At 39.7% G+C, this 27,708-nt stretch overlaps 2 protein-coding genes across 5 annotated transcripts; one reads left to right on the forward strand and one right to left on the reverse strand.

Annotated features, from left to right (window-relative positions):
* Positions 1-735: 735 nt before the first annotated feature.
* Positions 736-18,836, reverse strand: LOC122785156 (choline transporter-like protein 2). 4 transcript variants are annotated; one of them, XM_044050820.1, is made up of 22 exons: positions 18,662-18,835; positions 11,054-11,102; positions 10,897-10,970; positions 10,721-10,805; positions 10,049-10,133; positions 9,189-9,302; positions 9,008-9,068; positions 8,780-8,903; positions 8,544-8,627; positions 8,279-8,391; positions 7,322-7,453; positions 7,139-7,238; positions 6,958-7,050; positions 6,612-6,696; positions 6,244-6,506; positions 6,067-6,161; positions 5,332-5,435; positions 5,182-5,255; positions 5,023-5,093; positions 4,390-4,478; positions 3,957-4,041; positions 736-1,217 (listed from the first exon to the last, which is right to left on the reverse strand). In XM_044050820.1, exons 1-22 carry the CDS (start codon positions 18,687-18,689, stop codon positions 1,111-1,113), a joined length of 2,115 nt encoding a protein of 704 aa, XP_043906755.1. In that variant the 5' UTR covers positions 18,690-18,835; the 3' UTR covers positions 736-1,110. The 4 variants fall into 4 exon arrangements, with proteins under 4 accessions (XP_043906755.1, XP_043906754.1, XP_043906753.1 ...); XM_044050819.1 differs by lacking the exon at positions 18,662-18,835 and adding an exon at positions 12,663-12,927; XM_044050818.1 differs by lacking the exon at positions 736-1,217 and adding an exon at positions 1,919-3,500 and having other exon boundaries at positions 18,662-18,836.
* A 2,018-nt stretch (positions 18,837-20,854) lies between these two features.
* Positions 20,855-26,111, forward strand: gcdhb (glutaryl-CoA dehydrogenase b). The gene is made up of 12 exons (XM_044051927.1): positions 20,855-20,934; positions 21,613-21,731; positions 21,995-22,027; positions 22,143-22,283; positions 22,414-22,476; positions 22,742-22,912; positions 23,009-23,138; positions 24,306-24,522; positions 24,623-24,726; positions 24,859-24,984; positions 25,253-25,413; positions 25,554-26,111. Exons 2-12 carry the CDS (start codon positions 21,626-21,628, stop codon positions 25,625-25,627), a joined length of 1,326 nt encoding a protein of 441 aa, XP_043907862.1. The 5' UTR covers positions 20,855-20,934; positions 21,613-21,625; the 3' UTR covers positions 25,628-26,111.
* The last annotated feature ends 1,597 nt before the right edge of the window (positions 26,112-27,708 follow it).

The raw sequence follows: 27,708 nt of genomic DNA on the forward strand, positions 1-27,708 counted from the left end.
ATAAATGGGTTTCTCGCTCGCTCTCTCTCTCTTTGGGAAACATGTAAAACATGCAGTGGGTCCCTGAGGACCAGGATTGGGAAACACTGGTGTAAACAACTTTGAAATCGACATATAACATAATCTACTGAACCAGGTAAGAAATAATCACAATAATGCGCTCTAAGAAATATATGGTTTCCTGAGAGTATATTTCAAAACTATCTCTCATTTTCCAGATTATGGAAATGTTTTCAAATTTTCAGGAACCATAGACCTGCATTTGCCCCGTAACTGAACATTTTAATGATCCATGCAGCCTAATCAGCATATCTGCAAATTAGCCATCAGTTCAAAAGAGAAACAGGCCGAAATAAATATGTACAAAACTATGATTTATTTCAAAAACAATACAAATCCGAATGCTTGACATAAGCATCGACGTATAACCCTGGATATCAAGTATAGAATAAATGTTAGATTTGTTCAAATGTATTCATCTCTCCATGTGTTTATAGATTTTTAAAAAAATAACGAAAAAAAGATTGCACATCATCAGTTTCAGAAACTATGAATGTAGAAAAGGCCTCGACTACAATATGGCACCATAATGGCTTTGGTACAACAAGGTTATTCATTTATTTATTAAAAATTCAAGATTATATATATATATATATATATATATATATATATATATATATATATATATATATATATATATATATATATTATAAAAAGAAAAAAAAAGGCTGAAAGCACATTTTAAACAACTTTTATAGATAAACATTTATACGTAACATCATATAACACACAATATTAAGCTGCATCTTTAATTTAAAAATATACATCTTACTAAAACTGTTTTTGGATGCGACCTGCATTTTGTTTTAAAAGCTGAAAATGTTAAAATCCACATGGAGGATGCGGGAACGTGAAGCCCACGATTGGATACTAGTATTCCGACACACGTTAGACTCGAGTTATGACACATTTGGTATTCAAAAAAAAATAAAATAAAAACAACACTACTGATTGTCACCCATGGTATGAGGTTCCTGTCCAGACCTGTTCCCACAGTCACTTTTACAGCCCACAGTCACTTTGAGGCTTTGGCCGTCAGATGACGCAGCTCTACTCAGCCGGCTGATTCTTGTTCTTCTTGTTTAGGACTTTGCGGAGGCTCTCGGCCATCATGTAGGGCCTCTCTGCACTGCCGTCATTCCTCTCCAGATCCTCCACTGAAATGGAATTAAATACGAAGAAGGAAAAAAAATGGTACATGCAGACATTTTAATCCATGGTTAGGTTGCAAACATGCTTCTCTCTAAAGCCGTAGTACGTAACTTTCTCTCTCAGTATAGCAGTGTTTATCTCATATCGCCCAGAGAGATTCTCACATGCCACAAAAGTGATCAGTTTTATGTCAAGACAGAAGCATAACCCATAAAAACAGGATGAATTATCATAAGTAGACACGCACTTTATGTTGGGATTTTGCACATTAAGGGTGCAGTGGATTAAATATTAGTTTAAACTAGGGCTGAAATAATTACTCGATTATGAATGAATCGTCAAACTAAATTGATAATCAAGTTTTAAAGCAAGTTTTCTGATTTTTCAGCTTCTTAAATGTCAATATTTTCTTTGTTCCTTTGCTCCACACAACAAAGAAATCATTAAAGCTGAATAAGGTTTGGTTTTTGGACAAGATGAGACGAGATATTTGAGAACATCTTCCTTTCCAGGTTTGAGAAACACTGATCAACAATTTCTGACATTTTATGGACCAAACGATTACTCGGATATGAAAATAATCATTAGTTGCAGCCCTAGTTTAAATTACAATAACTAGATAAAAAGCATTTGGTCAAAAATAATCTAGTTGAGTACAGAATTTTATTTGAGACAAATGTCAAAAGTTTAAAAAAAAGGATAAAAGTTCAATAATTCATCATTTATTTTCAACAAAGGAAAATTAATGTATAATGCATCTTTTGATTATTGAAAAAATTATTTGTTTGCATTAAGTATTTTTTCAGCTAAACATCTGCTATTTTTTTTTTTTCTTTAAATGTTTAACTCCTGCCTATATTTGAATGTCACAATCCAGTTTTTTCTTCAGGTAGAAAAATCAATCCTTTAAGTGGGGAACCTTACACAATCATATAAACGTGACATGAAATTATAAAACAACTACCTTCAAGTAAAATCGCCAGCATTCATTCACACAGATACACATCGGTAATGGCTTTGTGTGAAACGGGAGAAAATATAAAGTGCATCGATGACACAGCACACTAACAAACGCACCACTGATGATTATATTGTGCTGTTTGCACCGACTGTAAACAAGCGAGTACCCTTTTTTATTTTAAGTCACAGATGCAAACAGACCAACGTTAACACAGTAAATCAGGCACATGAACGGCTTCAAGTTTCAAGTGGCCAGAGGCTGTCAAATGCACTTTTTCTTTGCACAAGAAACGTTTCAGATTACGTCTGAAAATCCTAATATTGAACACAAAGCAGCTACAGAAATCCAAAGAACTGCGTCATTAAAAGAAGAAGACGACGACAGACCTGGCTGCCAACACTAAAATCTCATCCCCTCCAGTAGGAGATTGTCATATTCACAAAGCATCAAATTATGCCTGTAATAATCCTATGTACATTTTAAAGCACTGGTTCCAAGAGACAAGCTTGGTTAATTGTCCTTTCACTTAATCCCAGTAGTTACTGTTGCTTCAAGATTTCTTAATTAGTTAAAAAAGATGATTTTACCAGCTTATAAATAGTGAATGTAGTCTTCCGGGTTTGGCCTTATCCATAATTTATAATACATTGAATAGCCACCAGGGGGCGACAGAAGAGATGAGAAAAATATAGTGAATGCATGGCTTATAGAGAGATCTGTATAAACACGGACGGTGTGAGTCTTCAATCAGTTTTAGCTTCATGACGGCAATTCTCCATCTTTAGAATCTGGAGGCTCGTTTCTAAGCTGTGAACGCACAAACGCTGTCTGAAAGAGGAATTTAGTGAATGGTCAATTTAAATTTAAACATTTCCTTAGGTTAAAGTGAAATGTTTAGGGGTCAAGTAGTGAATAAAAAAGACGGTCTTTCATGCAGTCCTCAACACAAAGAGGTTGAATCTACTTGTTTTGAGTGTAGTGAAGCGAAAACACTGAACCTGGAATTGTCCGTCTTATCATTGCACCACAATCTGCCTCTTTGAGACAAGTGGGTTAAGTGCAAAAGAGAATTTTCTACTTCTTAACTGTAGTTGTTAAAGGAGTATTCAGTGTTCATGTGCTTGTAGCTTCTTCAGTTTCTCCTAAAAACTACTCTAAGACACATCCTCCTCTTTAGTCTGCCGCTGTTTCAACTCCTCGTCTTCCCGTTGCTGAGCGGAAAACGAAGACGAGTCCTCGGCCTTGCTCTTCCACAGAATCTCACGGAGAGTCGGCGACATGAAATAAGGCCTCGCGGCCGAACCGTCATTGCGCTCCAGGTCTTCACCTTACCGTGTGCGAGTATTCGTGTGTGTTAATGAAGGGAACAGAAAAGGAGTATAAAAAGGGCCAGTGGGAAAGGGGAAAGGGAGGTGAATTGTAGGAAGTATAAAAAAAGAAAAGGAAAGGAAAGGAGAGACAAAAAGAGAAAAAAGTCAAATAGCAAGCAAGCAAAAGCACCCAGCATGCACTTCAGATTATCATCCGTTACAGCCCCGAGCTTAACATACTGTGAGTCACAGACTGTTATTATTCTTTATATTCATGCAACTTAGAATTAGTGACAGCCCAACACCAAGAGCAGCAAAGTAAGAATTCATCAAGTGAGAAGAGGCAATTATTACGTTTCATCGTAACTCGTCTTCAATGCTCGATGTCCTACGTTTTAAATCGATCCGACACACTTGTACACAACCTCTAAGTATCAACATGGACGTGAAGAAAGGTGAGAAGGTCTACTTACAGAAACAGAGGAACAGAGTGTCCACACACATGTTGTACACGCTGAAGAATCCATTTGCAATGAGGTACGAACCAACCACCACGGTCTGGGGGACGACAGGAATGTATGTTTTATTAAGTGTAAGAAATATAAAATTAAAACAATTATCTTATCAGTCATTGTCAGAGAATGGGAGCTCTTCAGCCTTTTATTGAAGATTTCCATGTTTATGTTTTAAATACAGAGTTTATGATTCATCAGACTTGTGAATCTACTTGATCAACTCGTATTTTTCTTAATGGTAATAAAATATGCTCTCGTCCTGATGTCTATTGTGAATTAGGTCACGATGGTTTGGCAACGTCAAAGAGTGAGTCCCTGAATTAAAAGTTTGGGATCATAAAACAGCATTTTTTTTTTTGTCCTGGGAATCAAAAAGCACCGCGAGACTCACCAGGATGGGAACCCAGTAATAGTTGAGAGTGGGAGCCGTGTCCTCAAAGGCTTTCACTCTTCCAGAGAAGAAGAAGAAGGCAAAGACGCCTGTGGAAGCAAAACCAAAAGAAAACTCTTGAGTAACTCTCGTCATACGGAGATCTTTGTTAGACTGGGATTATTTTTTCCTCACTTAGATTTTTGGCTACTAGTTTGCCCTTTATTATTTTTTTCAAATGTTTACAAAAGGAGACTGAAAAATGCACAAGAATTCCAGTGCACATGGCAAATAACAGTATTAATAAAAGTATTTTAGGAGCCGCTATGGCAAACATTATATCATCTATTATATCGATAGATTTATCTATTACTTTTAAGTGAAGTGATGCCTGGATGACAGTTCTGTAACACGTTCATTAAAACCATAAAATAAACAGCACATGAATGCTGAGGTAATTAGGTAATTATAAAGAGCATCTACATTTTAAAATGAGTAACATAGTCATTTAAAGACTGACCGAAACAAAACCTGTTCACTGTAATTTCATCGTACAATGAATTAATTTTCCTTATAACAAAATCACCTGAAAACCATGTCACATAAATGAAAAGTTGCCATTGTTCCAGTCATAAATATATACTGCAGACTCACCCACGAGGCCAACAACGAGCAATTTGCCCAAAAACAAGAGGAAGTCTGTGACTTTATCCAAGACAGCAACCCTGAAGGGTTAAAAAGAATCATTTGACCAAAAATCAAAGAAAAATACACATTGACGTTTTGTTTTCATTACACGACAAACACACTCACCTGATCATGTTCCTCATGAGGAGGAAGAAGGCATCTTTGGCTGAGGCACAAAAGTTTTTGCCATGAATTGCCACCTAGAGGCGAAATGAAACCATTACATTGATTGAAATCCTTACAATGGCACAATGGTCTGAATTCGGTGACACGCACCATAATGTAGGCATTTCTGTTTAGGAACTTGATGAATTTCTCCAAACACCAGAAGCAGCACTTCAAACAGCACAACATGAACCTCGCACACTTGTTCTGGGCTCCTGTGAAACGAGAAGAGAACCGGAGACAGAACTTCTGTGTCATTTCAAAAGTCAACAGATAAATGAGTGATGAAGAGATGGGTTAATTATAAGTGCACACGTGACATTTCCCACGCTGTAAACAGAAATGAGTAATCTATGAATGGATGACGCGAAGGCAGACTGCTCTGCGTCGTCCATTCATACAACAGTCTTCAGAAAATAGTATTTCTTGTTGCCGGGTAAAGTCTGAAAATAGGTTTCTGCTGCGAGCACGAAGGCGCGCGAACGCTGTTAATGCGTGGACAGGTTTCAGACGAGATGGAAGTGAAGGAGCACGGTCAGGTAATCACTTCATTTATATCACTTTATCATTTATTAGAATAGCTGCTTATTCAAAGGAATACTTCACTGATTTGCATTTAGCTGTGTATTACTAGAACAGGGGTTCAAATATCTTCAAATATCTTGAAGAAAAGAATGAAGATATTTTCTCAACTCCGGAGAAACTGAGGTTGGGCAGCACATGTTTTTTCAAAAACACTACCCCTGTTCTAGTAATACAAAGCTAAACGCAAATCGGTGAAGTAATCCTTAAAGTGTACGTTTGAAGATGACCAGTCAAAGCCTCCTTTCAGTTTCAAGAACAAACCTTTAAGTTTGTGGTCCAGATACTCCAGCAGAACCCTGATGATCTGAATTATGGAGAGAATAAGGGAACCAAACGCCAGACTCCCAGTGTGATACCTACAACAAGGCAAACAGAAACGGTTTTGGTAATAAAAACAGAAAAGAGATGAGCAACATGTTACAAAAAAATAAAACCGACCTGAGTGATCTCCCCAAGGAGGAAAAGACTGGGAAGGCTGGCATGTCGTCTGGTTTAACCACGGCCCAGTAATATGAGGCAAAGGCCCCGGCCAGCGTCATCTGTCCCAGACCAATGACAAAGTTGGCACACCAGAAGAAGAGGAAGACATTGTAGAACTGCAGCGCAATCAGGTATTTATGGTAAACGGTCTCTCCTCCATAGAACGCAAAGAGGCACTGGGAGTCTCGGCACGCTCTTTGCTGGTCACTGGTCGAGTAGTTCTGGGGACAGACACAGTTTCCATGAACACGTTGTAAACGATCTTAATACGATGACGTCAAGATAAACTGAAAGGGTTAAAAATAAAGAAATAATGGAAAACTTACAGCCGGCTCACAAACTTCTCTGGAGTGTTCACACGCCGTCTCATTGAAGACCTTGTAGATGGGCTCATTTGACGTGGACAAGAAACTGATCACTTATGTTAAAGTTTACCATCATGACAACAAATACCGACTTTGATCAACATCCAACGCACAGTAAAAGCTATTATTTTTAGCTTAATCTTCTTTTATTTTTCCCCCGAGTTTTGAAAATAACTGTTAAAATCATTATCATATGAGTTACTTTCACTCTATTTTACCACCTGCTGGTTAAATATCTGATCAAGAGTCTTTATTTTCTCTTCAGGTGGTTATGAATTTTCTGATGACATAAAAAAAAAAAGGATACACTGCAGTGACTCCCCAGTAGGCGATAACTATGGCCAGGAGGAGGAAAGTGAACAGAGGGTAGAAAAGGGAGCACATCATATGGGCAATGGTTCTGTAAACAAAAACAAACAAACAAATAAAAAAAATCTTGTATTTTGGCCAGTTTTATCTGTGACTGTGTCACTTATGTGAAATCTGACCTGCTGGCTTCTTTGATGAGAGCGATGGCAATGAGAATCCTTTTCCTGAGGAAGATGAGCAGGAGGATGATGACGACCTCCACAATGGCCAGGATGATCACTAGAGAAAGAGAAGCAGAGGTAGAGATCAAATATTTCTCAACAGCAAGTCCACAACAGATGATGACGATGATGAGCACTGACTGAAGGCCAGCCAGGTCTGTCTGATCTGCAGGTAGACTGTGAAGTCCGTCTGGAAGCCAATCTCCTGGAGCGTCACGTTAGAGCCAGGCTCTCCCTTCAGAGCAGCATACTCCATGTAGCAGTGGAAGATACCTGAGCAAACAGAAAAGAATACATAATAAAGACAAAAAATAAGAAAAAAAAGAATAAAAGTTCATCTATCTGTCAAGAACAACAACAACTAAGCAAATGAATTTCTTCAATCTTCAAAGTAAATATAAAACCAGTAGAACAGCAAATATCAGGGGTGTAGATCCTGGGCAGGAGAGATTAAAGTCATCCAAAAGAGACAACAGTTGAACACAAACATGTCAACCGTGAGTTAAAGGAAGGAATATTTCTTTATTTGTTAGTTCTGGTTTGGTTTCTTATTGGCAGTTTCTCTCTTTAGGTTCCTTTAGGTTTTAATACACAGTACAAATTAACCACTGAAGTAACTTCTGCCAGGTTTTTATTTTGATAAACCAAAAAATTTAATATATTTAGCGATTCTTCGCCCTTATTTTCCTGTTACTATGGTGACGTGTTGTATCTGTGCTCCACTGATATATTCTCATGCCCGACTCCTTTCAACGCTCAGGAAACAACAGTTTTGAATGCACCGTTGATGCAAAGCACTTCCCCAATGACAGAGAACAAACAATGGCCTGCAGTTCATCTGTCTCCCTGCATTTAGCTCCATGTCCAGGCATGGTTTTATTCAATAACCCAAAGTGGAGGGGAAGTAAAAAGTCAAATATTAATATGCATCAACGCGAACATGGTAGGATTTTATATAAACAAGTCGGATCTTCTTTTTTCATTTCAGCATTTATTAACCCATGGCTCAAAGTTTAAACCTGTTTTTGAAGTTGAACTACTCTGAAGAGAACATTACAAAAGATAATGATTAAACGTCATTGGTGCATTCATCCTTACCATATCCTATTACCAGTATCAGCAGTGCAATCATGACCCACACCATGATTCCAGCCAGGAAGCGCAGCAGAATGAGGAAGAGCAGGCTGAGGAGCAACGCGATAACTAACCCTCTGGAGAGAGAGAGAGAGAAAGAGAGAGGGAGAAAGAGGGGAGAGGAGAGGAGTGTTTGAAGGGAAGGTAAAACTCAGCAGCTTGTTCTTTCTGCACAACACACACACAGCATCAAAGTGAACAGATTAACAACCGTCAGCGAGCGTCTTACATGAGAATCCAGTACCAGGACTGTGTGTAATCCTCAAAGATTTTCATAACCACCTGACGCGCCTCCATAACCACAGTGGCATTCCTGTGGAGAGATGCATGCATGTTATCACCATACAGTCTTTAGGTAATATTCAAAAATAAAAAATAAAAATATGATGTGGCTACAGCTTATTTCCCCCCCCTAAAGTGACATAAAGAGTAGTCTTGTCACAGTCCCTCCAGTGATGTACTCACTTGACTCCGTCCACAAGGTCCTTGGCATCTCGAATTCTTCCAGTTTCATCTTCAAACTGAGACTTGTTTCCCACAGTGATCACCCCGCCGTTCTGGCCCAAAGCTGGGAAGCACCTGCGTGTGACTGGGAGACAAGAGGAAGAAAGAATAGCATTTTTTTTGGATTCGTGTATAAACATTTTAACCTGTATCAGTTTGAAATGGAGTCTTTTGGGAGACCAAACTCACAGGGTACGCTTGGCGTCAGAATGGCAGGACAGAGACGTGCCTTTAGGATGTCCGGTATTCCCTGAAACACAGTCAATCCAGAATAGACGGCGTGTCGACAATCAATCAACAGTGGAAAGAAGCGTTTCCACTAAAATGTCTCAAACAACGCTGCTTTCAAAAAAAACAAAAACAAACATACCATTGAGTCGGTCACGCCCTCCTGGCAGAAGTTCTTGTAGTATTCAAAGTCCTTTTTGTTGGAGTAAGCTTGGACTAACGTCATGAACTTAGTAGGGCACTTGTCCACACAGATCTAAACAACATTTAAAAGCAGAAAACAATTCAGTTGTCTTTTAGATAACGTACACAGAAGGGCTGCAGCCATACACGTGCAGGTTCCGCTCCTCTAAGCTTCTTAAAAGTGAAGGTGTCCTGGTTTCTTTTTTTTTTCCCCCCTCTATGACAGGAAACTGAATGTCAGGTTTGTGGACTAAGATCATTTTGTTATTTGACACCACTGTCGGTGTTTTATGGAAGAAACTAATCAACGAATTGGGAAAATGTGACAGATTGGCAGCGTACCAATCAGTATTTAACCAACATAACACTAGCAAATATAATAATAATAATTATAATAATAATAATAATAATAATATTAACTATTAAAAGACACTTTGCTCTTTCACTGCAGTGTACACAGGAAACAGAAGCTGCCAAAACTAAATCAAAATTGCTGAAACAGATTTAAAATATAAGAAAGAAAATGTGTGAAAGTGACAATGAGTCACAGTTTCCTTCTATATTCCCCTTATTATAATGAGATAAAAATAACTATACGGTATGAAATGTCTTTTCAAAATCTAAAAAAGATTGTGGTGCACTGACAATGACAGATTGGATTTGTTAATGCCTGTAAAAAATTGGCTGTGCATGTGTGTGTGTCTGCAAAGCCCAGGATATAAAAAAACAAAACAATCTTGTTTCAGTATAATCTGTAATTCATCCACACTGTTGACACGTACGCAGATAAAAGCAAAAAGAGAAGACTTCATATGGTACCTGTGTGGTGGGACACTGGAACTCCAGCAGCACCATAGGACTGGCACACTTCATGATGTTGAAGTAGAACAACAGACGCTTGTTCCTGTTTATCAGAACATACAGAGAAAGTGCATGAGTTCATGTGAAAGCTCACATCTGTGCAGTCAAAATAAATTCCCCAGTGTCTGGGGTAAAAGAAAATTCAATTATTAAAGTAAGAAGAGTTCATTTCATTTCATTTTATTTTATATTATTTCATTTTATTTTATTTTATTCTCATATTCTCATTTCTTAACTGAGCTGTTGTGAATGTGTGTTTCCCCCCTGGGGGAGGAATAAAGTCATTCAATTCAAATTCAATTCAATTCAAAACAGTTCAATTTTATATAAATAAAGTTGTGATCATTGATTTGAATTGAGATGGAAGAGCAATGTTGTATTGATTGACTGTTGTGTCATATGTATTTAAAAGAGTGAGTTAAAAGCAGCATCATAAGGCCTACGTTTGTTTTTATTCATATACCCTGATGAGGGCAAGATAGATGAAAACATTTGGTGAACACAACGTTAAAGACTGTGTTTTTAAATGATATTATTGAGCTGTGTGTGTGTGTGTAGTATCGAAGAAGAAAATGAAATGTCCATTAGAGTAAGCGGGATATTCACAGCTATGCTTGGAAAGTAACTCACTCCAGTGGGGTGCCAGCCTGCCCACAGAACTGGCCTCGGCTGTCTGTGGGATAGATCACCTTCCTGGGATCCCCCTGAGACCAGGCTGGAAGCAGAGACACAGAAAGTTCAAGTTTGAAAAAAAAAAAAGCTGTTGTTTTTAAGTTAGGTTTTAATTTGCAGTGTTATTTCCTTACCAAGTATTCCTACTGCGATATAACCCACAATGGCGATAGCGAAGAGGATGCAGCACACAATGTCTGTGCAGCCTCTGGAAAAATAAAAAATAAATATGTCTTTTAGTGGTGATTTTCACACAAAAACCAGAGTTTAAAAATCACATCTCCACCTCACCTGTTGTGGATGGGGCCTTTGAACGTCGGGTCATACTTCTTCGGCTCACCTACGTTTAAAAGAAGAAGTGCATTGTTACTCAGTGTGGGCTTTTGCATTTGCATTGCATCTTGGGTTGGTGAGAGGTCTTCAACTGTTTACACAACAACAGGAGTTTCAATCCACACCCATGGGTCTTAATGGGAAGACGAGCTCCAAGGTTAAGAAATGGTACGCCCCCGTCTTTTCCTCTCATTCTCCTGTCAGAGGACTTTTCCCTCCAGGCCGACACGCCTGGCAACCTGACAAATTCCTCCCTAGTGACTAAGCAGAAGAAACTCCAGTGTAAAAGACAAGGCCAGTGTAACTCACACAGCCACGGGAGGGGTTGTAGTATGTTTATTCATTATGAGCAGCCGACTGTGTGTGTGTGTGTGTGTAAAATGTGAAGCAGTGAATATTAGATTAAACTGATCCTTGTTTCAAAGTGTCAAAGTCACAGAATTAACATAACTTTCTGTGAAATCATGAACGTTCGATAGCGATGCGGCGACAGAGAAAGAGTTGCCGTAAGTTATCGGAGGTCAGTGCGCCAGAAGCAGGAAGCTCATGGTCTGTTATCTCCACGGATTCATCTTTCCAGCGTCGATGGCAGCGTGCCACGTTACAGCCCAAGAGCAAAACACAAACACTGATCGAATGATTAACAGTTTTTATATTCGAACAAAAAGGGACCAACATTTTTAACACCAGCGCTGCATTGTCACGTTTTAAACCTCGCACTTGGACAATGACTCCACAGAGAGATTTCCCAGTCACTTTTTTAATGTCTTTATAAATCACTTTGAATTGCCTTGTATGAGTTTGGTGCTCTATAAACATAGTTTCCTTGCCTGTACCGGAGAGTGATATTCTCTGTGGCATCTTTACATATAAATTATGTATGTGCTAACGGAGATAATGCTGCAGAGAGCATTTACCAGATGGGCTCTTTAAAAAGGTCACGGCTTCCTTTGAGAAAGAGCATGGGCTTTGTGTATTTCAAGTATGTGCGGTTGGGCCTCAGTGCTGCCAGTGGAACACGGCATTTTTCTTAACAGTCTGGTTTAATCCCAGCAGTGTTTTCTACAATGATGAACACACAGAGGTCCAAAACAAAATCGATTACAAACTCAAGTGAGGCCTTCTTCACGCCTATGTAGCTACGGCGACAGGTCTAAAGGAGGCAGGTACACAGTCTGGGAAGAGAAAGCTTGCTTGCTATGTGCTTATTTATGCGGCACAAAAACATTTGTGGCAGAAAAACACTGATATAAGAGCTCCCTGCTCTCACACACCTGTACAATCACAGGCTACCACCAGCAGCAGCAGCAGCAGCAGCAGCAGCAGCAGCAGCAGCAGCAGGTTCCACACAAACACACACACACACACTCTCACCCCAGTGTTGACATGCCAATACCTCCGCTCCGGTTTCACACAGAGGTCAATCATTACATACTGAAGCAGTACGAAAAGGAGACATTTACACTAACACTTGAGCGATTTGGCCAAGTATTAGAAGAAAATGGAACTGGAATAAACCAAAAACAAAGCAGACAAACATGAAAGTGAGGCAGAAAAGAGTCGTTACCATGCTTTCCATAATAGTCCCCATCCTCTGTCATGGTGAAATGTCTTTCCGAGTCAAACGTTGAAACGTGCAGAGAACCCGTTCACTCTTTCCACGCTCCCTCTTTAATCTCGTCACTTCTTCCTCCCTCTCTATGGACAACAGCCGCCAAATGACACCAGTGCTGTGGAGGAGAAACCAGTCCAACCTGTCCCTGAATAGCCGTGAGATCAGCAAGCCTGCAACGCTCCACCTCACCTCACCTCAGACTCCCCGCCCCCCTCTCCTGCACTCTGTCTTTATTCAGGAACAACTGCTCCTTTCCAATCTGTGCTCCACCTGTGCATCTGTCTCCTCCCACTCTGTGTGTGCCGTGTCTGCCTGTGTCTGTCTTCAACACAGCCATCCCCAAAACTGGCAGTTGGATCTTCAAGGCTGGCAGAGAGGAGAAGAGGTGGAGTGGAAAAAGAGCGAGCTGGTGGGGGGGTGGGGGAGGAAAAGTTGTGAGGTTCTTTATCAAAAACATGTGTTTGGACAAAACAAGAAGGAATACTGCCTCCGGTGGTGTTTAGTGCAGCTGCAGTGGAGGAGGACAGATGAGATTCAGGTGTGCAGGTATTTTTGGCAACATACCATCAGCTGCAGGAAGTGAAACACACAATCTATGACTAAAAACAGGAGGGAAATTGTGATTTCATTTATTAAACTGCCACAAATCTCATCCCCTCAAAGTGTTTTCTCCCACTGTGTGGGGCAGAAAAGAAAACAAACTTTCCAGCTGCTATTTTGGGGTCACTCACAACTTCTACAGAATCCACAGAGGGTTTTAATGCTTTGCTGTTTTTCCCTTTTTTAACAGATGCTGCCAGAAACAGAAACCTCAGCTCGAGTGACTGAAAGTTTCCATCCATGTGATTCTTGTTTCTTGGCCAATGTAACACTGGTTTTACTGCACATTCTGTGTGACACAGTGAAAGGAGAGGCTGACAGAAATGACAACACATCACAACTAGAGAGACCACCCGGAGTTTCCCACAGTGTCATTACACTCCAAAGCACCAAAGTCAAAAGAAATACTTTCTTTCTTGGGTAATATCCTCTGACAATTTCATCACAATCTGTTTTTAGTTTTGACAAACAATGACAAAAACATAACAACAACAACAAAAACAGCTCTCAAATCCATCTACTTTCTTTACACCGATGCTACCGATGGTCATGTGCACGTTGGTTGTCAGAGCAGCTGTCATTATGTATCATATATTATTAACCCACAGCTCTGGAGTTATTAAGAGTGATTCATGAGAAACATTTGAACGCGGGCAGATTCTAATCTACTTTCACTTTACCACCATTCAGTAACACTATAAGACCCTAGACTTCTCATGTCTGAGATTAGAAGTTTCCCCCAGACTGGAAGGAACCACTTTGTGTGTATTGTGTCTTTGATCACTTGAATTTAGTGGTTCCCACTTTGGTCACTCCAAAATGTCTCCTCAAAACTTCCCGTCACTACAAACATTGTGTGTCACAAGGTCTCAGTGCGAGAGGTGATCAGGTCTGAGTGGTTCATTGTCATATAACTCCGGTGATTAAAAGCTCTTCAGATGAAATGTGTCTCCATGCAAATTTCCATTTGGTAAGTATCTGGGTGGGAGTGTCTGGATATTTAAGGAAAGAAAGAAGACCCACTGTGGGCGTTTAACTGCTTACCAGAACTCAGAACAGGTGTGTTGTAATATCTGTTTATGCTGGCTATGGCTTATTCACTTTTGGACATTGCAATAAACATTGTATGTTAACCATTCATTCCTGATATTGCCTTGTTGTGATTTGATTTGAGTAGCAAAGGATGTGTTTTCTGTTATTAAGTCATTAGTTATATGGGAAGTTTCTTTAGATAACATTTATACCCCTCAACCTTCAAGTTAAAAAGTTGAGTATCATGTTCTGTAACAATTGAGTCATATTCTAAAACCTTTTTTAGAATATGACTCAATATGATGGTTTACACCTATATCTGCCATCCCTGAACTAAAGTCAGTTTTAGAATCCTTAATGGCAGAATTCAATCCTTAAGAAGTTGCTAAAGGTGACTTTTTTAATTCTCATTGATATTTAATCATAAAGTTATTTTAATCAATTGGAGTCAGATTTAATAAATAATTACTTTACTTTGAAAAACCTCATCTTAGTTCCGGGTGCAGTTAAAGTGAGGCTTTTACAAGAGCGCCCATTATAGACAATGTGCCTCTATTTGGTTCTTTAGTGTGCTTTGATTCTACGTACAGTATAAATGCAGACGACTGTCATGCCCGTTCTAGCCAGTTAGCAGTGAAAAGAGAAATGTAACATCATGGTTGCATCAAGTCACGTATGAGTCCAGGAGGAGTGGAGCGAAGTCTGTGTCATTTTGGAGAACCTCTCCTCGATCATCAAGCTTGTCATTACGGGAAAAAGTAAACACTGGTCTTTTCTCTGTCCTCGTCTGAAGCACTTTGGAGGTAAATCCAGAGAAGTCCCTAACAAACGACTCCTAGTCCTAACCCATCCTGCCTTCCAGTAGATTTTGTAAACTTGTAATCATCCTGAACTCTGAGATTTCAGAAAAAAACAAGTCATAAATATGAGACGGGACTCTTCGAAAGAGCTTGTTTTCTAGAACGCAGCTTATTTATGTAAAGCCAATCATCTAGTGTTTTCTGTGGAAATCCTGTGGACAGACAGTGACATCACTGCTCAAGACATCAGCACTCTATGAAGTAGCCTACTGTATTTATATACAATAACCAACTTATGTATAATAACTCAAATTACAACCATCTCATCCATTCAGCACTGCATAGAGTGTACATCTCTACTGTATATATTGTATTATGTTGACATTTTATATTAGAGTACATATGTTTACGTTTACTCTTGTCATTCTTTATTATTCTTATATTTTTCTGTCCTTGTTTCATTTTCTTTGAATAGTAGCAGCTGTAACACAAGAATTTCCCCTCGGGGATCAAAAAAGTATTCTGATTCTGATTATATGGATAAAATGTGTTTCCATACATCATCATCATCATCATCATGGTCCTTTAAGTATGACATGACATGACAAACAATGGAAACATGTAAATAGTCAAATAATACTGGAGCCCTTTTGTTGATACTTTCCATTGCCGGAGAAACAAAAGTCAAAAGTGAAACCATAACTATGCTTCTTATCCTGCCCCAAATTTACATCCTGCGGGAGGGGGTTCTATTACAGTGTTCCTTCTAGTACAGTATTTACTTACAACATCTGCTCTTCTCTCGTGACTGCTGATTCCTACGTGTCCACAATCTCTTTGGCAGCAGACATTTTGGCATGTAATGGCTGGAAATGTCTGTTATGAAACATTACTTTGAGTCTTGACCCGAGACATAGATAACATCAAACTTCTTGAAATACAAAAAGAAGCATGAAATTGTGATACTATAGCCAGTGAATTATCATAGAGGCTACAGCTGCTGCCCCCTGCTTGTCTCTCCATGTCTTTCATTACAGTAACAGGGCGTAGCGTGTTAAAGTCTAGCCAAGTTCTATTTATAGTCTTACAAAGTGAGCAACACTGTAACTATACATGATTACTCACTCAAAAAATAGATCAGACTAATCTTATTTATATGTCAAATCGATTGGAAAAAAGGTTTGAGACATTTGTAACTGGTTGTAAAAAGGGACATTCAGTATTCTCACACAACAGCATAAATACTGAATGGTATTTAATTTGGGGACAAAGAACTATCTAAGGTTGATCTCTAACTGTTTCCACTTCAAAATCTCACACAGATCACACAGACTTTGACCTTCTGTTTAACCGTCATTATCAGTGGCAGCAGTTTAAGTTCCAAATCTCGCCAAATCTAAGAGTCAGAGAGGTCGGCCAGGATAAACAAACCCAGAAATACAGAGAACGGATCTCTGGGTTGGTCCTGCTTTCACATCCCAAAAAAAATTCAAATCTCTCTCTCTCTACAACATCGTTTCCTGTGACCTTAAAAACCAATCAGTCACTGCTCTGAAAACACTGCTCTGTATTTCAGTCTGTAGGACAGTTGGCAGGACCACTGCACAGTGAGCAAGGTCACATGGTGCTGCCTAGGTTGCCGCTGCACGAACGAACACATTTAAGTGGAACCGGGTGGCCGTGCTGTCACGACATAGTCGTCTTTGACTATTTGCTGGGAACGTGGTACAGTACAGTAACTGGAGGCAGACTGTTGTTGCCTCTCAAGCGAAGAAGCTCAACTGCAGCGAGTGAACTGAAAACAGACAACATGTAAAACTGCAAACGCCAACGTAAACCAGCTCTTACAAACATGCAAGAGTGATCGGAGAGCCCTTTGGAGTCAGGTTTCAAACCACTTTCCAAAATATGGCTTATAATTACACCAGGTCCCCACCAGGGCAAGGCTGCATGGCTGCTTCAAATCCTGTCATTGAGGTTTCTTTATTTATCTCAGCCTGAAATTACTCCAACATGTAAAACTGGGACAGATCCAACCATTTCCTCTGAAAGGTCTCCCCTTTAACTGTGAACTGGAAGCTGTTTTGCTGCTGCTGTTTCTCTCTTTCAGCATTCAGTGAGACGTGCTTGCGTTTTGTTTGCACTAGATCAAAAGTATTGTTGCTCGCTTGACAAACAAGGAGGCATTCTATGATGATTTCTTTTTAAGGAGGGTTGGAAATGTTAGATACTTAGCCATCAGAGTGGAAATGGGTGTGTGCAGCGAAGAGGAGGAAAAACACTGTACATGCACCATGATAAGAATATATTAGCAGACAAGAGTTTCACAATGAAAAATGGATGGACAAACTCCTCTGTTAACTCGCACATTTTAAACTTGACATAATTATATATGTTAACATGTTAAGTTGTTTTAGACGTAGAAGGATGTAAACATCCCGCCCCGTGTGACGCTAGTAACCTTTCCAGAGTACATTCTGAAAAACCTAGATTTAAAAAGGTCTAGTATGTGACATTTAGGGGGGATATTAGCAGAAACTGAATATACAACGTCATTTTACTTTATGCAATTTGGAGTGGGACAAGCGAGAAGAAGAGTCCTCTACTTGATGTCACACTGGTGGACCTTTAACACATCACAGCACAGTATAAAATACAGAAATCTCCATTTAATTCACGACTGCATACAAAACAAGAGCGATTATGAGTGAGCGGGCTCCATTAGCACACTTTATCTCTTCGTGTCAATCATTTATTGCTGATTTCTGTTGCATTGCTCTAACTATGTACACTGCCTGCTCAGGGAAAGGACAGTATATCTGCACCAGCACACTGAAGGAGGGTGTGCCGCTGTAAAAACACATTTATAACAGGGGGTATATGGAGGAAGGAGGGCATAATTACAACCACAAAGACTGTAGAGCGATAATCAGACCAGGAAAGCTGAGGAAACTGTGTAAGAAAGTCAACTTAATGTTTTCCATCATGACACCATGAGATACCAGAGTCGTTTGGCTGACAGATGAAGACCCTCTTCACTAGTTGGAGGTATTTTCTAATAAGCTGAGCTCTCTATAGAGCTGGGCGTCAGCTAATTTCAGGCCATACCAGTCTGAGGAATGTGGCAGCAACTGGACAAGCAGCAGAGCAACTGGGACACTAATCTCTGACAATAAAACAGCCACTTCTATATTCTATTATATTTGTATTATATGTGTTTTCCCGAAGCCCGACAGAGAGAGAACGTCATGTGTATTGACTGTAAGTGAGGCTGAAGTAGTAAACTCACGAATGTGAGCACAATGTTGATATTAATAGTCACGGGTGAGAGAGAAAGTGTTTGACTCGTACTCATTGCTACCACAAGACAACAAAAAGCTCAAAACAAAACAGCCACATACACATTAGAGTAACGTTTTGTACCAAAACAAAAGTGGCTGGCGTGAACTTGCAGTCGTGGGCTCGCTATTCCGGGACAAACACAGTGGAGCGTGCGCCGTTTCGGGCTTGAATTATTACCATATTTCGCTTTCTCCTCCAGTTCCATGGTTGCGGAGTGTTTCCTCTGGGCCACAGATGCTCATAAGCTTCGGCTACGGCGAACTTCCAGCCTCGGCGGAGGTTACCGTGGCGAGCTTCCCTCAGTTTGGACACTTGAGAGAAGTCCCCCTCCAAAATCTTGACTGTGCAGTGAACATTTAAAGGGAGATTCCTCACAGCGGGGAGTCGACCAATCACAGAGCCGGACGCTGTGATTGACAACCTACTGGACCAATCACACAGTAAAGGCGGGACTCTCGGTTCATTTCTAGTACCGTTAACCGATTCACTTCGTTAGTCTCCTTGGAGCAATTATAACTATTTAATATCCATTGATTGTTTCACAGGCACTATTTATTTCAAGTGCTAACTCATTAAAACAGAGTCTAGTGTTACTGCTTGTCCTTTATTGACATTATTCGATTAGAAATGTCCTCTCGCCATCAACACATCTATGACACTGCACATCTTATATTGGACTGACGAAGTGCAAGACAACATTAATTATAAAAGACATTATTTTCATTCATAATTCAGCTTACAGGGCGAATATTGCCTCGTCTGACTGTGCACTCTGTGAGTCACCGCAGCTGCTCTGAGAGGCTGCAGGGGGAGGAGGAGGAGGAGGGAAATTCTGCATTTGCTTCAGGAAAAAATATAAGAAGACTGCCACAGTATATTGTGGTTTTGACAATAAGATTGCAAAAACACTTAAATTCAGAATGGCCCCAGTGGATCTCTGGCTACCTTCACCTCCTGTTGTCTGTGTGACTCATGGATGCATTTACACATGGACTTTCTTGTGGTCATGCACTTAAGATTTTGCTATTAACAAACCATATAGTGTCTAACAAACATAAATGTTATGTTCTAGCATTAGAAATGTGAAACTGATTGTCCTTTAGAGCTGGTTGACTTAAATTTGAGACTGTAAGTCTGGGTATTGTATCAGAATTGCAACTACCACATCAGTGCGGAATTGCATCTTGCGTCACACAATCTGGTCGGTTTGCAATGAAATCACCCATTTTATTCGTATCATTATATGTGCATAATGCAGTAAGTAGTGAGTGGTGTGCAGGACAGACATCTCTCCAATCTTTGGCACAATTTCTCAGTGGAACACAGAAATTATAAGACTGCCACATGTGTGCAAGTTACAGGAACTAAAAGCCCGTTGAACAAACTGTTAGGATTGTTCCATCAATTACAAATTAGGTTCTCATTATGAAAATATGTGATTTCTCTAAAAATGTCTTTAAAGAGTGCAAATGTGGGACTTTTAACTTGAACTTTCTCTAAAACTGTACAGCAAAAATCATCATTGGTGTCCTGAACACACTACTTTATCAGTCTTTTCCAGAACCTACGGTCATTTTTGTTTTTATTAATGAAAAATGTTTTTTTTCAATGAAAAATTGCCACTGTGGAACTGTGCTTTCAATTGTGCACTCAGACAGAGATACAGTGCTCTTGATGTTTAATAACTAAATGTTGATAAGCTTTTTTTTTTTTTAACCATAAAAGCCTTTCTAAGGAGGCTGTTAAACTTCAGTGTCAGATAGTGTAACCACAAAGAAAATGAGTGTCACTGGGGTAGATATAGTTTTCACACTACTAACAGAAAAATAGAAAAGGCTGATAAGACACTTCCCATAGCCAAACCAATTAAATGCATTGTTTCAAAACTTTTCAAACTTCCATGTTCTAACGTTCTCATATCACTTTGCCAAGTCTTATCCCATCATACAGTAGACCTGAGTGCTACTAAACTAATTAAACTAATAATAAATTGCATATTGTTTATGTTAGACGGGCGTAGGACACGACCTGGTGGGAATTTACTGTTAGGCTTCCTTGAAGTCGTCCCTCCTTCCTTAAAGTCGTCCCTCCCCTTTCCTCCACGCCCCTCCTAATAAGCCAATCAGATTCCTGCACAGTGGCAGAAGCGTCCTCAAAACGCAGCCATCTTGAATGATGACAATTGTCCAAATCATCAATAATAATAAAAAATGGAGCCAGTCCATAGTTTTGTCTTATTTTGTATGCATTATATTCACACAGCGGCAACATTTACTTCCGTTAAAAATAGTAAATGAGGTTTTAATCACTCACGACGCCACACTGAACATGGCACCTGTGTGGCGTACTACTTTACGTGATGACGTCAGGTTGTGTTTTGCTATCGTCAGCTTGCTAAAATCAGGACAGTGGAGTGGGATAGCGACTGTCTGTTGTCCCCCATAACTCAGGTGAGAGGCCCTGTACTGTCACACCCCTGCTTCTAATCCCTGTAATCCCACACATAGATCATTTGTTGCTCATTGGCATTACCGTCATTCTGTTTAATGTGTCGTTACTCACTGCTAACGCCTGCATAGCGTTTGCTAGCGTTGCTAGCTTGTAGCTACAGTGAAGTCACTCAACAGGTAACTCAGGTTGTGTAGACGAACGTGTGTTTGCTGTGATTTTAAACATCGTATTAAAGAACGAATCTTAGTTTAGGGAGTTAACTGTGTAAGTGAATGTCACGACTTGAGACTAGGCTACTACATGACTCACCTGCGGTTTTATGCTAATATTGGGTTCCCTCTCTTTGTATAGCTGTGGCATATTACCAGTGGGATTATACTACATACTACATTCTCTATTTTGTATTTCATTCTTTATGTTAATAATAATAATAATAACAATAATAATAACTTAAACCCAAGGTCACTGTACAGTTGAGAACAGATCAAAAAACACTAACAATCAGTTGGCAGGAACAGCTGAGATAGAGTTGAGTATCATCAGCATCAGCACCATGGTGGCGAATAATCTGCCAGTTACCATCTATCTAATGGCCATTCACCAAATATTCATGAAATATATTTGTGTCGTGTAGATTGTCGCTCTGCTGTGACACATGAGTTGTGTGTCTTTTACAGACTGATCTCCATCATGGCTCTGAGGAGAGCGGTGTGTCGCCTCTTAGTCAACCCTCACAGGAGTGTCTTCATCTCAGCTTGCAGAACACAGAGCACAACTGCAACACCTGTCAGACAAGGTAGTGTTATAATACTGCTTAAAGGGACAGTTCACTATTCACACAGCCATCTGTCCATACACATGATTTCATGTAGCATTTATAATGAAGCTCTGTGTGGCACAGCACAAACCTTAATGAAATAAAGAGTCAACAGTTGTGTGTAATTGTTTTAAAATACTCACAGCTTTAGGTTATTAATCACAACTATGACATTATTGCAGTTAGTGGCCAAAACAGATGCTTATATTTTCTAGATTGATCACTCTGATGTGTTTTCACAGATGCAGAGAAGCCTGAGCAGAAACCTAAAGCACGTAGGTGTTGATAAAATTATCATTCCTTGTTAACATTTTCTATCTAATCTAAGAGCATATTTCAAAGTCTTTGTTTGAAGGTTTTTGAATTATTCTCAATCTAAATGTCTGACAGCTAAGGTCCAGTTTAACTGGCGGGATGCCCTGGACTTGGAGGGCCAGCTGACGGAGGAGGAGATCATGATCAGGGACTCTTTCCGCACCTACTGCCAAGAGAAACTCATGCCTCGCATCCTGATGGCAAACAGAAATGAAGGTGAGAATTTTGTTTTGTTTGTTTATGCATAATCGACAGTTTGTTCAACATGGTCTTAGTTGAAACTTTTTAAAAGAGAAGCTATTCCTGTAGCTTGCACAGATGTGACAGTCGTGTCTTTTTATTTCAGTGTTCCACAGAGAAATAGTGTCAGAGATGGGGGAGATGGGTGTCCTGGGTCCAACCATTAAAGGTCAGTCAGAGCACGTTTACTCAATTTTCTATGCTCACGTTTCACTACTCATTACATTAGGTACATCTAATGATGTGAATAAAATGTGCTTATCCTGTGCTTTTATTGTAAACGTGTTTTACTATATTTCTAATGGACACAAGCCACGTTTCTCCCACACAGCTGACTGTCTGAAATGGACTTTGGTCGTCTGCAGGTTTGAACTGTATTTATTTGTTTTTCAGAGACTAACTCCTCTACCTATTCTTTCTCTTTTGATATAAAGGTTATGGCTGTGCTGGGACAAGTTATGTGGCCTATGGCTTGATTGCCAGAGAAGTGGAGCGAGTGGACAGCGGCTATCGCTCCGTCATGAGTGTGCAGTCGTCCCTGGTCATGCATCCAATTAATGCCTATGGTACAGAGGAGCAGAAAGAGAAGTACCTCCCTAGGCTGGGTAAGAAGAGAAAAATCACAAATACATGCATCTGTCATCCAAAGATGTTCATCCTTTGTGTCGTAATCACCTTTCCGGCTCCTCTGTCACACTCAGCTTGTGGTGAAATCCTGGGTTGCTTCGGCTTAACGGAGCCAAACCATGGCAGTGACCCGGGCGGCATGGAAACCAGAGCCAAATACAATCCATCCAGTCGCACCTACTCTCTCACTGGCTCAAAGACCTGGTGAGTAGTTTGTCTGTATGTGTGAGAAATAATCAAATTACTTTTTGAGTAAAATGAGGAGGCACTGAATTAAAAGTCTCTTACTGATATGAATGAGGTCAATGAAAAAAAAAATGCAACCTCTAAAACATGATTCAACAGTTTCTTAGAAGTGTTTCATAAGAAACTGACCATAATAAACGTCATGAAGGCAGCAAGACTGTTGAGTTAGACTGGATTTGTTTTGGCGAGGTACTTCTTGTAGATTGGAACGTGTACAAATATGATACCAGTGTGATATTTGTGGTTTGTCTGTTAAATCACTCCACACTCTGGTGGAATACGATAGTCATTTTAACACCAGACTGTTTGTCCTCTTCGACCAAAGACGCGTAGGATTATAAATAAGGTTATTAATTTAATATCATTTTTGCAAGAGCAACTCAAGGTGACTTTACATATTAATAAGATGAATCAAAACACATAAAAAGTTTAAGATAAAATAAAGTGGACAAGATCACACAGTAGACGGAGGTTAAAAATGAACGGGGGTCACGTGAGGTAAATCTGAATAAGTGAGTTTTTAGTTGGGATTTGAAGGTGAACAGTGACGTTATTGTTCAGCTGTGTGTTGTGGGAGTGTATTCCAGAGTTGGGGGGGGCTGAATGACAGCTGAATGACATTTGAATGTCCCATTGTGGACAGGCAGACAGGTGGTGTGGAGAGGAGCGAGGCTGAGGAGATCGTAGTGAGCTATCCTGTATTGTCCACAAGGTGGAGCTGTGTGCACTTAAAGTATATACAGTTTAAAACACATTTCAGTCTATCATGTTATGATTTTTAATCAATTTTCTAATAACAATAATAATAATAATAATAATAATAAATTTTATTTATAAGCACCTTTCCAACACTTTACAAAAACAAACAATAAAAACAGACAACAGGACAACACAGTAAATAGAAAATGGAGAGGAATTACAGAGAGGAAGCTAATGGAGGGGGAAACTGTCAAATTTGGATAGTGTAAATTTAATAATGAGATTTGTTTTATCACTACATTTATGTAGTAAATAAATGTTATTATGTAGATTAAAGTACACAAAAGTGTACTATTTACTTTACAAATAACACCCATGTGTTTCTTGAGCCGTGCCAGTGTTAACACTCTTTACCTTCACCTTCAGGATCACCAACTCTCCCGTGGCAGACATCGCTGTGGTCTGGGCCAAATGTGATGATGGAAAGGTGCGCGGCTTCATCTTGGAGCGCGGCATGAAAGGCCTCGCCACACCTAAAATAGAGGGAAAGTTCTCTCTGAGAGCGTCGGCCACTGGTATGATCGTCATGGACGAGGTGGAGGTTCCTGAGGAGAACCTGCTGCCTAAAATCTCTGGCCTGGGGGTGAGTGGACTGAAACACGGACTGTCACAGATACAGGACTGAACTCACTTGAAGAGTATAGTGCACACAGCGATTACTCATCCGACTCCTTTTCTTGCAGGGACCTTTCGGCTGTTTAAACAATGCTCGCTATGGTATCGCCTGGGGTGCTTTAGGTGCTGCAGAGTTCTGTTTCCATGCAGCTCGTCAGTACACACTCGACAGGTCAGAGGTCACCCATGAAAACACACATCTCTTTGCTGCTGTTGTGGTTTTATTATACTTAGTAAATCATGTGTTTGTTTTCACCTTTAGTGAACAAACTTGATGATATCCCACTGTTGTTCTCTAAACCAGAATCCAGTTTGGCGTGCCGCTGGCGAGGAATCAGCTGATGCAGAAGAAAATGGCCGACATGCTGACAGAGATAACCATCGGCCTGCAGTCGTGCCTGCAGCTGGGAAGACTCATCGATGAGAAAAAGTAACTCACGCCCTCTGACTGCTGCGTTATGGACGGAATGTGACATGAAACTGGGTCTCGGTGGTGAAACCACACGGTCTCTCTGAACTCTGTCAAGTGTCATGTGATCAGGTTCAACCTGAGTAAATTAGTGTATACATTTAGAGAAACATGTGACTGAACCTGAACTACATGATCAGAAATCTTCGTCATATTTCCAGCTGTGACTGGTCAACTTTAGTCAGTAAAAAACTGTTCGTTTTCTTCTTCTTCTTCTTCTTTATTTCAGATCTGCCCCAGAGATGATATCCATGCTGAAGAGGAACAGCTGTGGTAAAGCACTGGACATCGCCCGACAGGCCAGAGACATGCTGGGAGGAAACGGCATCGCAGATGAATACCACGTCATCCGCCACGTCATGAACCTGGAGGCGGTCAACACGTATGAAGGTGAGGAGGAGGAGGAGGAGTGCATCATGAAGTCATTTCTGATGCTCAGTTATCTTCATTGTCTCTGAACCTGTAATTATTTAAGGATTAGACGCTGTTGAGCTGGTTTTGACACGCGTCCCGTCCTCTGTCGTCCTCAGGTACTCATGACATCCACGCTCTGATCCTGGGCAGAGCCATCACAGGTCTGCAGTCCTTCACCGTGGACAAGTAAGACGTGAGCAGTCCAGCAGAACTCGTCCTTCCTAAAACAACTCTGCAAGAAAAAGAAAAACACACGCAGTTTTCACACGAGTTCAAATAAAGGGGCCGGCTGTATCGTGGCATTGTTGGTTTTGTCTCGGGTTTCTGAAAGTCTGCTGTGATGTGTAATGAACTCTGATGTAGATTTATCACTTTAAGAGGGCTACACTATTTTTTTACTCTCAGTTGTATAGAAAACACTAAGGTTTATCATCTGGAATGTCGTTTCTTTTTACTGTAACGAAGTATTAATAGTTTGAATGAGGTCAAGATCAAGATTTGATACTGGTTACTGATGTATGCAGAGTAAATACTCACATTGTGATGTCTACTGCAGTTTGACTTGTGATATTTATGTGATCTCCTGTCATTATCATGTGTTCAGTAGAGAAGATGAGAATCAGTTTACCATTGTGGTAAACAGATATCAATGAAATAAAAATATTTTGTCCCCATTACCAGCAAATAATCATTTTTATTTATTTTGATCACAATAATTGTGATTTTGGCCAAAGCTTAAACCCATAAGGTTTTAGGTTACATAGTAAAATACAATTTAAAAGATATCTTTTGCTAAGTCAATAGTTTAGGCACAGTGTGTAAAATTGAACAAACACAAAATGAGGTTTAGTTTATAATGTAAGAAAATAAACAAATGCACATGTAGCAGCTTCCTCTGGTGGTACTTGGAGGAAAATCAGAAAAATTGAACAAATGAATGATTTTATATTAAATCTGCCTCCTGTGAAAAGTCTGGAGCCGACTTTGTTCGACCGTTTTTACGCCACTGTATTTTAACGTTGTCAGTGATAATGGTTTTACTTCAAGAGCTCAGTATTTTCTCAGGTGACAAGTTTGAGAAGCACTGATCTAGACCTTGTTTAACATGAGCAAAAAAAAACTGTCGTATCATCACAAAACACAGACTTGTTAAGGACACAGAATGTCCTGTCTGTGACAGATAAGGACCTCCATCCTGTCCAGCTTCACTGCACGGGAATTAAAGAAGCGGCAAATCCCTGGCTGCACATGATGCCCGGGCGTGTTCTCTTTTAATGGTCTTTCATCTTTTGGACTCACGTCGATGTGACTCGCTGTGTGTTCTGAGTCAGTGATGATGGAGGTGGACATTATGTTTCCCTTGTGATACAAGATGAGAAGAATTGTTGAGAGAAAGAGAGAGATGGCGGCGGTCTCTCAAAAACAGCTTCACTCTCTCATGTCCTCTCACATTAGCAGCAGCAGCAGCTGTGACGGTTGGACACTGATAAGATGATTTACATTCATAATAATCATTGGGATTATAATTTATACTGTATATAACGTAGACAGGGAATATACTGTATATTAGGGGACGGCATAGGGCAATTCTTTATTCCTATCATGTATAAAAATGACTAAGGAAATGCATCATTCAAAAATGTAACTTAAATTAGCCACAGACTGTTTCTAGTGTCTTTAAGCTTCAGTCAGTAACAAAAACCCACATTTATATGTTGTGTTGTATACAAGTGAACAATAGTCATTATGTGGTAATAATGTGGACGTCGTCTTTAAATCGCCAACGTGTTACAAAACACTCCTTTAAGACACAAATGTGTGAGACGTAGAGAATAAAATGTCAAAAAAAATGTTCTTAAACACTTTTAACTTTTCGTACTGTTAAAAATGATTATCATCGTTTTTTTCATCGTAATTTTGAGAATGAATGCTCCTTCTATGAGCCTAACATTTGCTAATTGTTATTTTTTATAGACATTTACTCTCCAAACTTTTATTTTTCAAACCACATGTTAGTTAATTGTAACAAAATCTCCTTGAGTTCTCTTTCAGTTGATGTTTTTTTTTTTCTAAATAAAGGCTCTAAATTATGTATAAATTTGTCATTTTTTCCCCCTAATTTTTATCCGGCACGGCAGATACTGACACTGGTGGATGGACCAGTTGCTGACCACTGCTGTACATTATAGATTATAAACACAGTCTCTGGGTGTGGAAAGTGAAATTAATGTCCAAAATGATGTTTTTATGAACATCAGATCCTGTTTCTCA

The sequence above is a fragment of the Solea senegalensis genome, linkage group LG19, assembly GCF_019176455.1.
Source record: "Solea senegalensis isolate Sse05_10M linkage group LG19, IFAPA_SoseM_1, whole genome shotgun sequence".
NCBI lineage: Eukaryota > Metazoa > Chordata > Actinopteri > Pleuronectiformes > Soleidae > Solea > Solea senegalensis.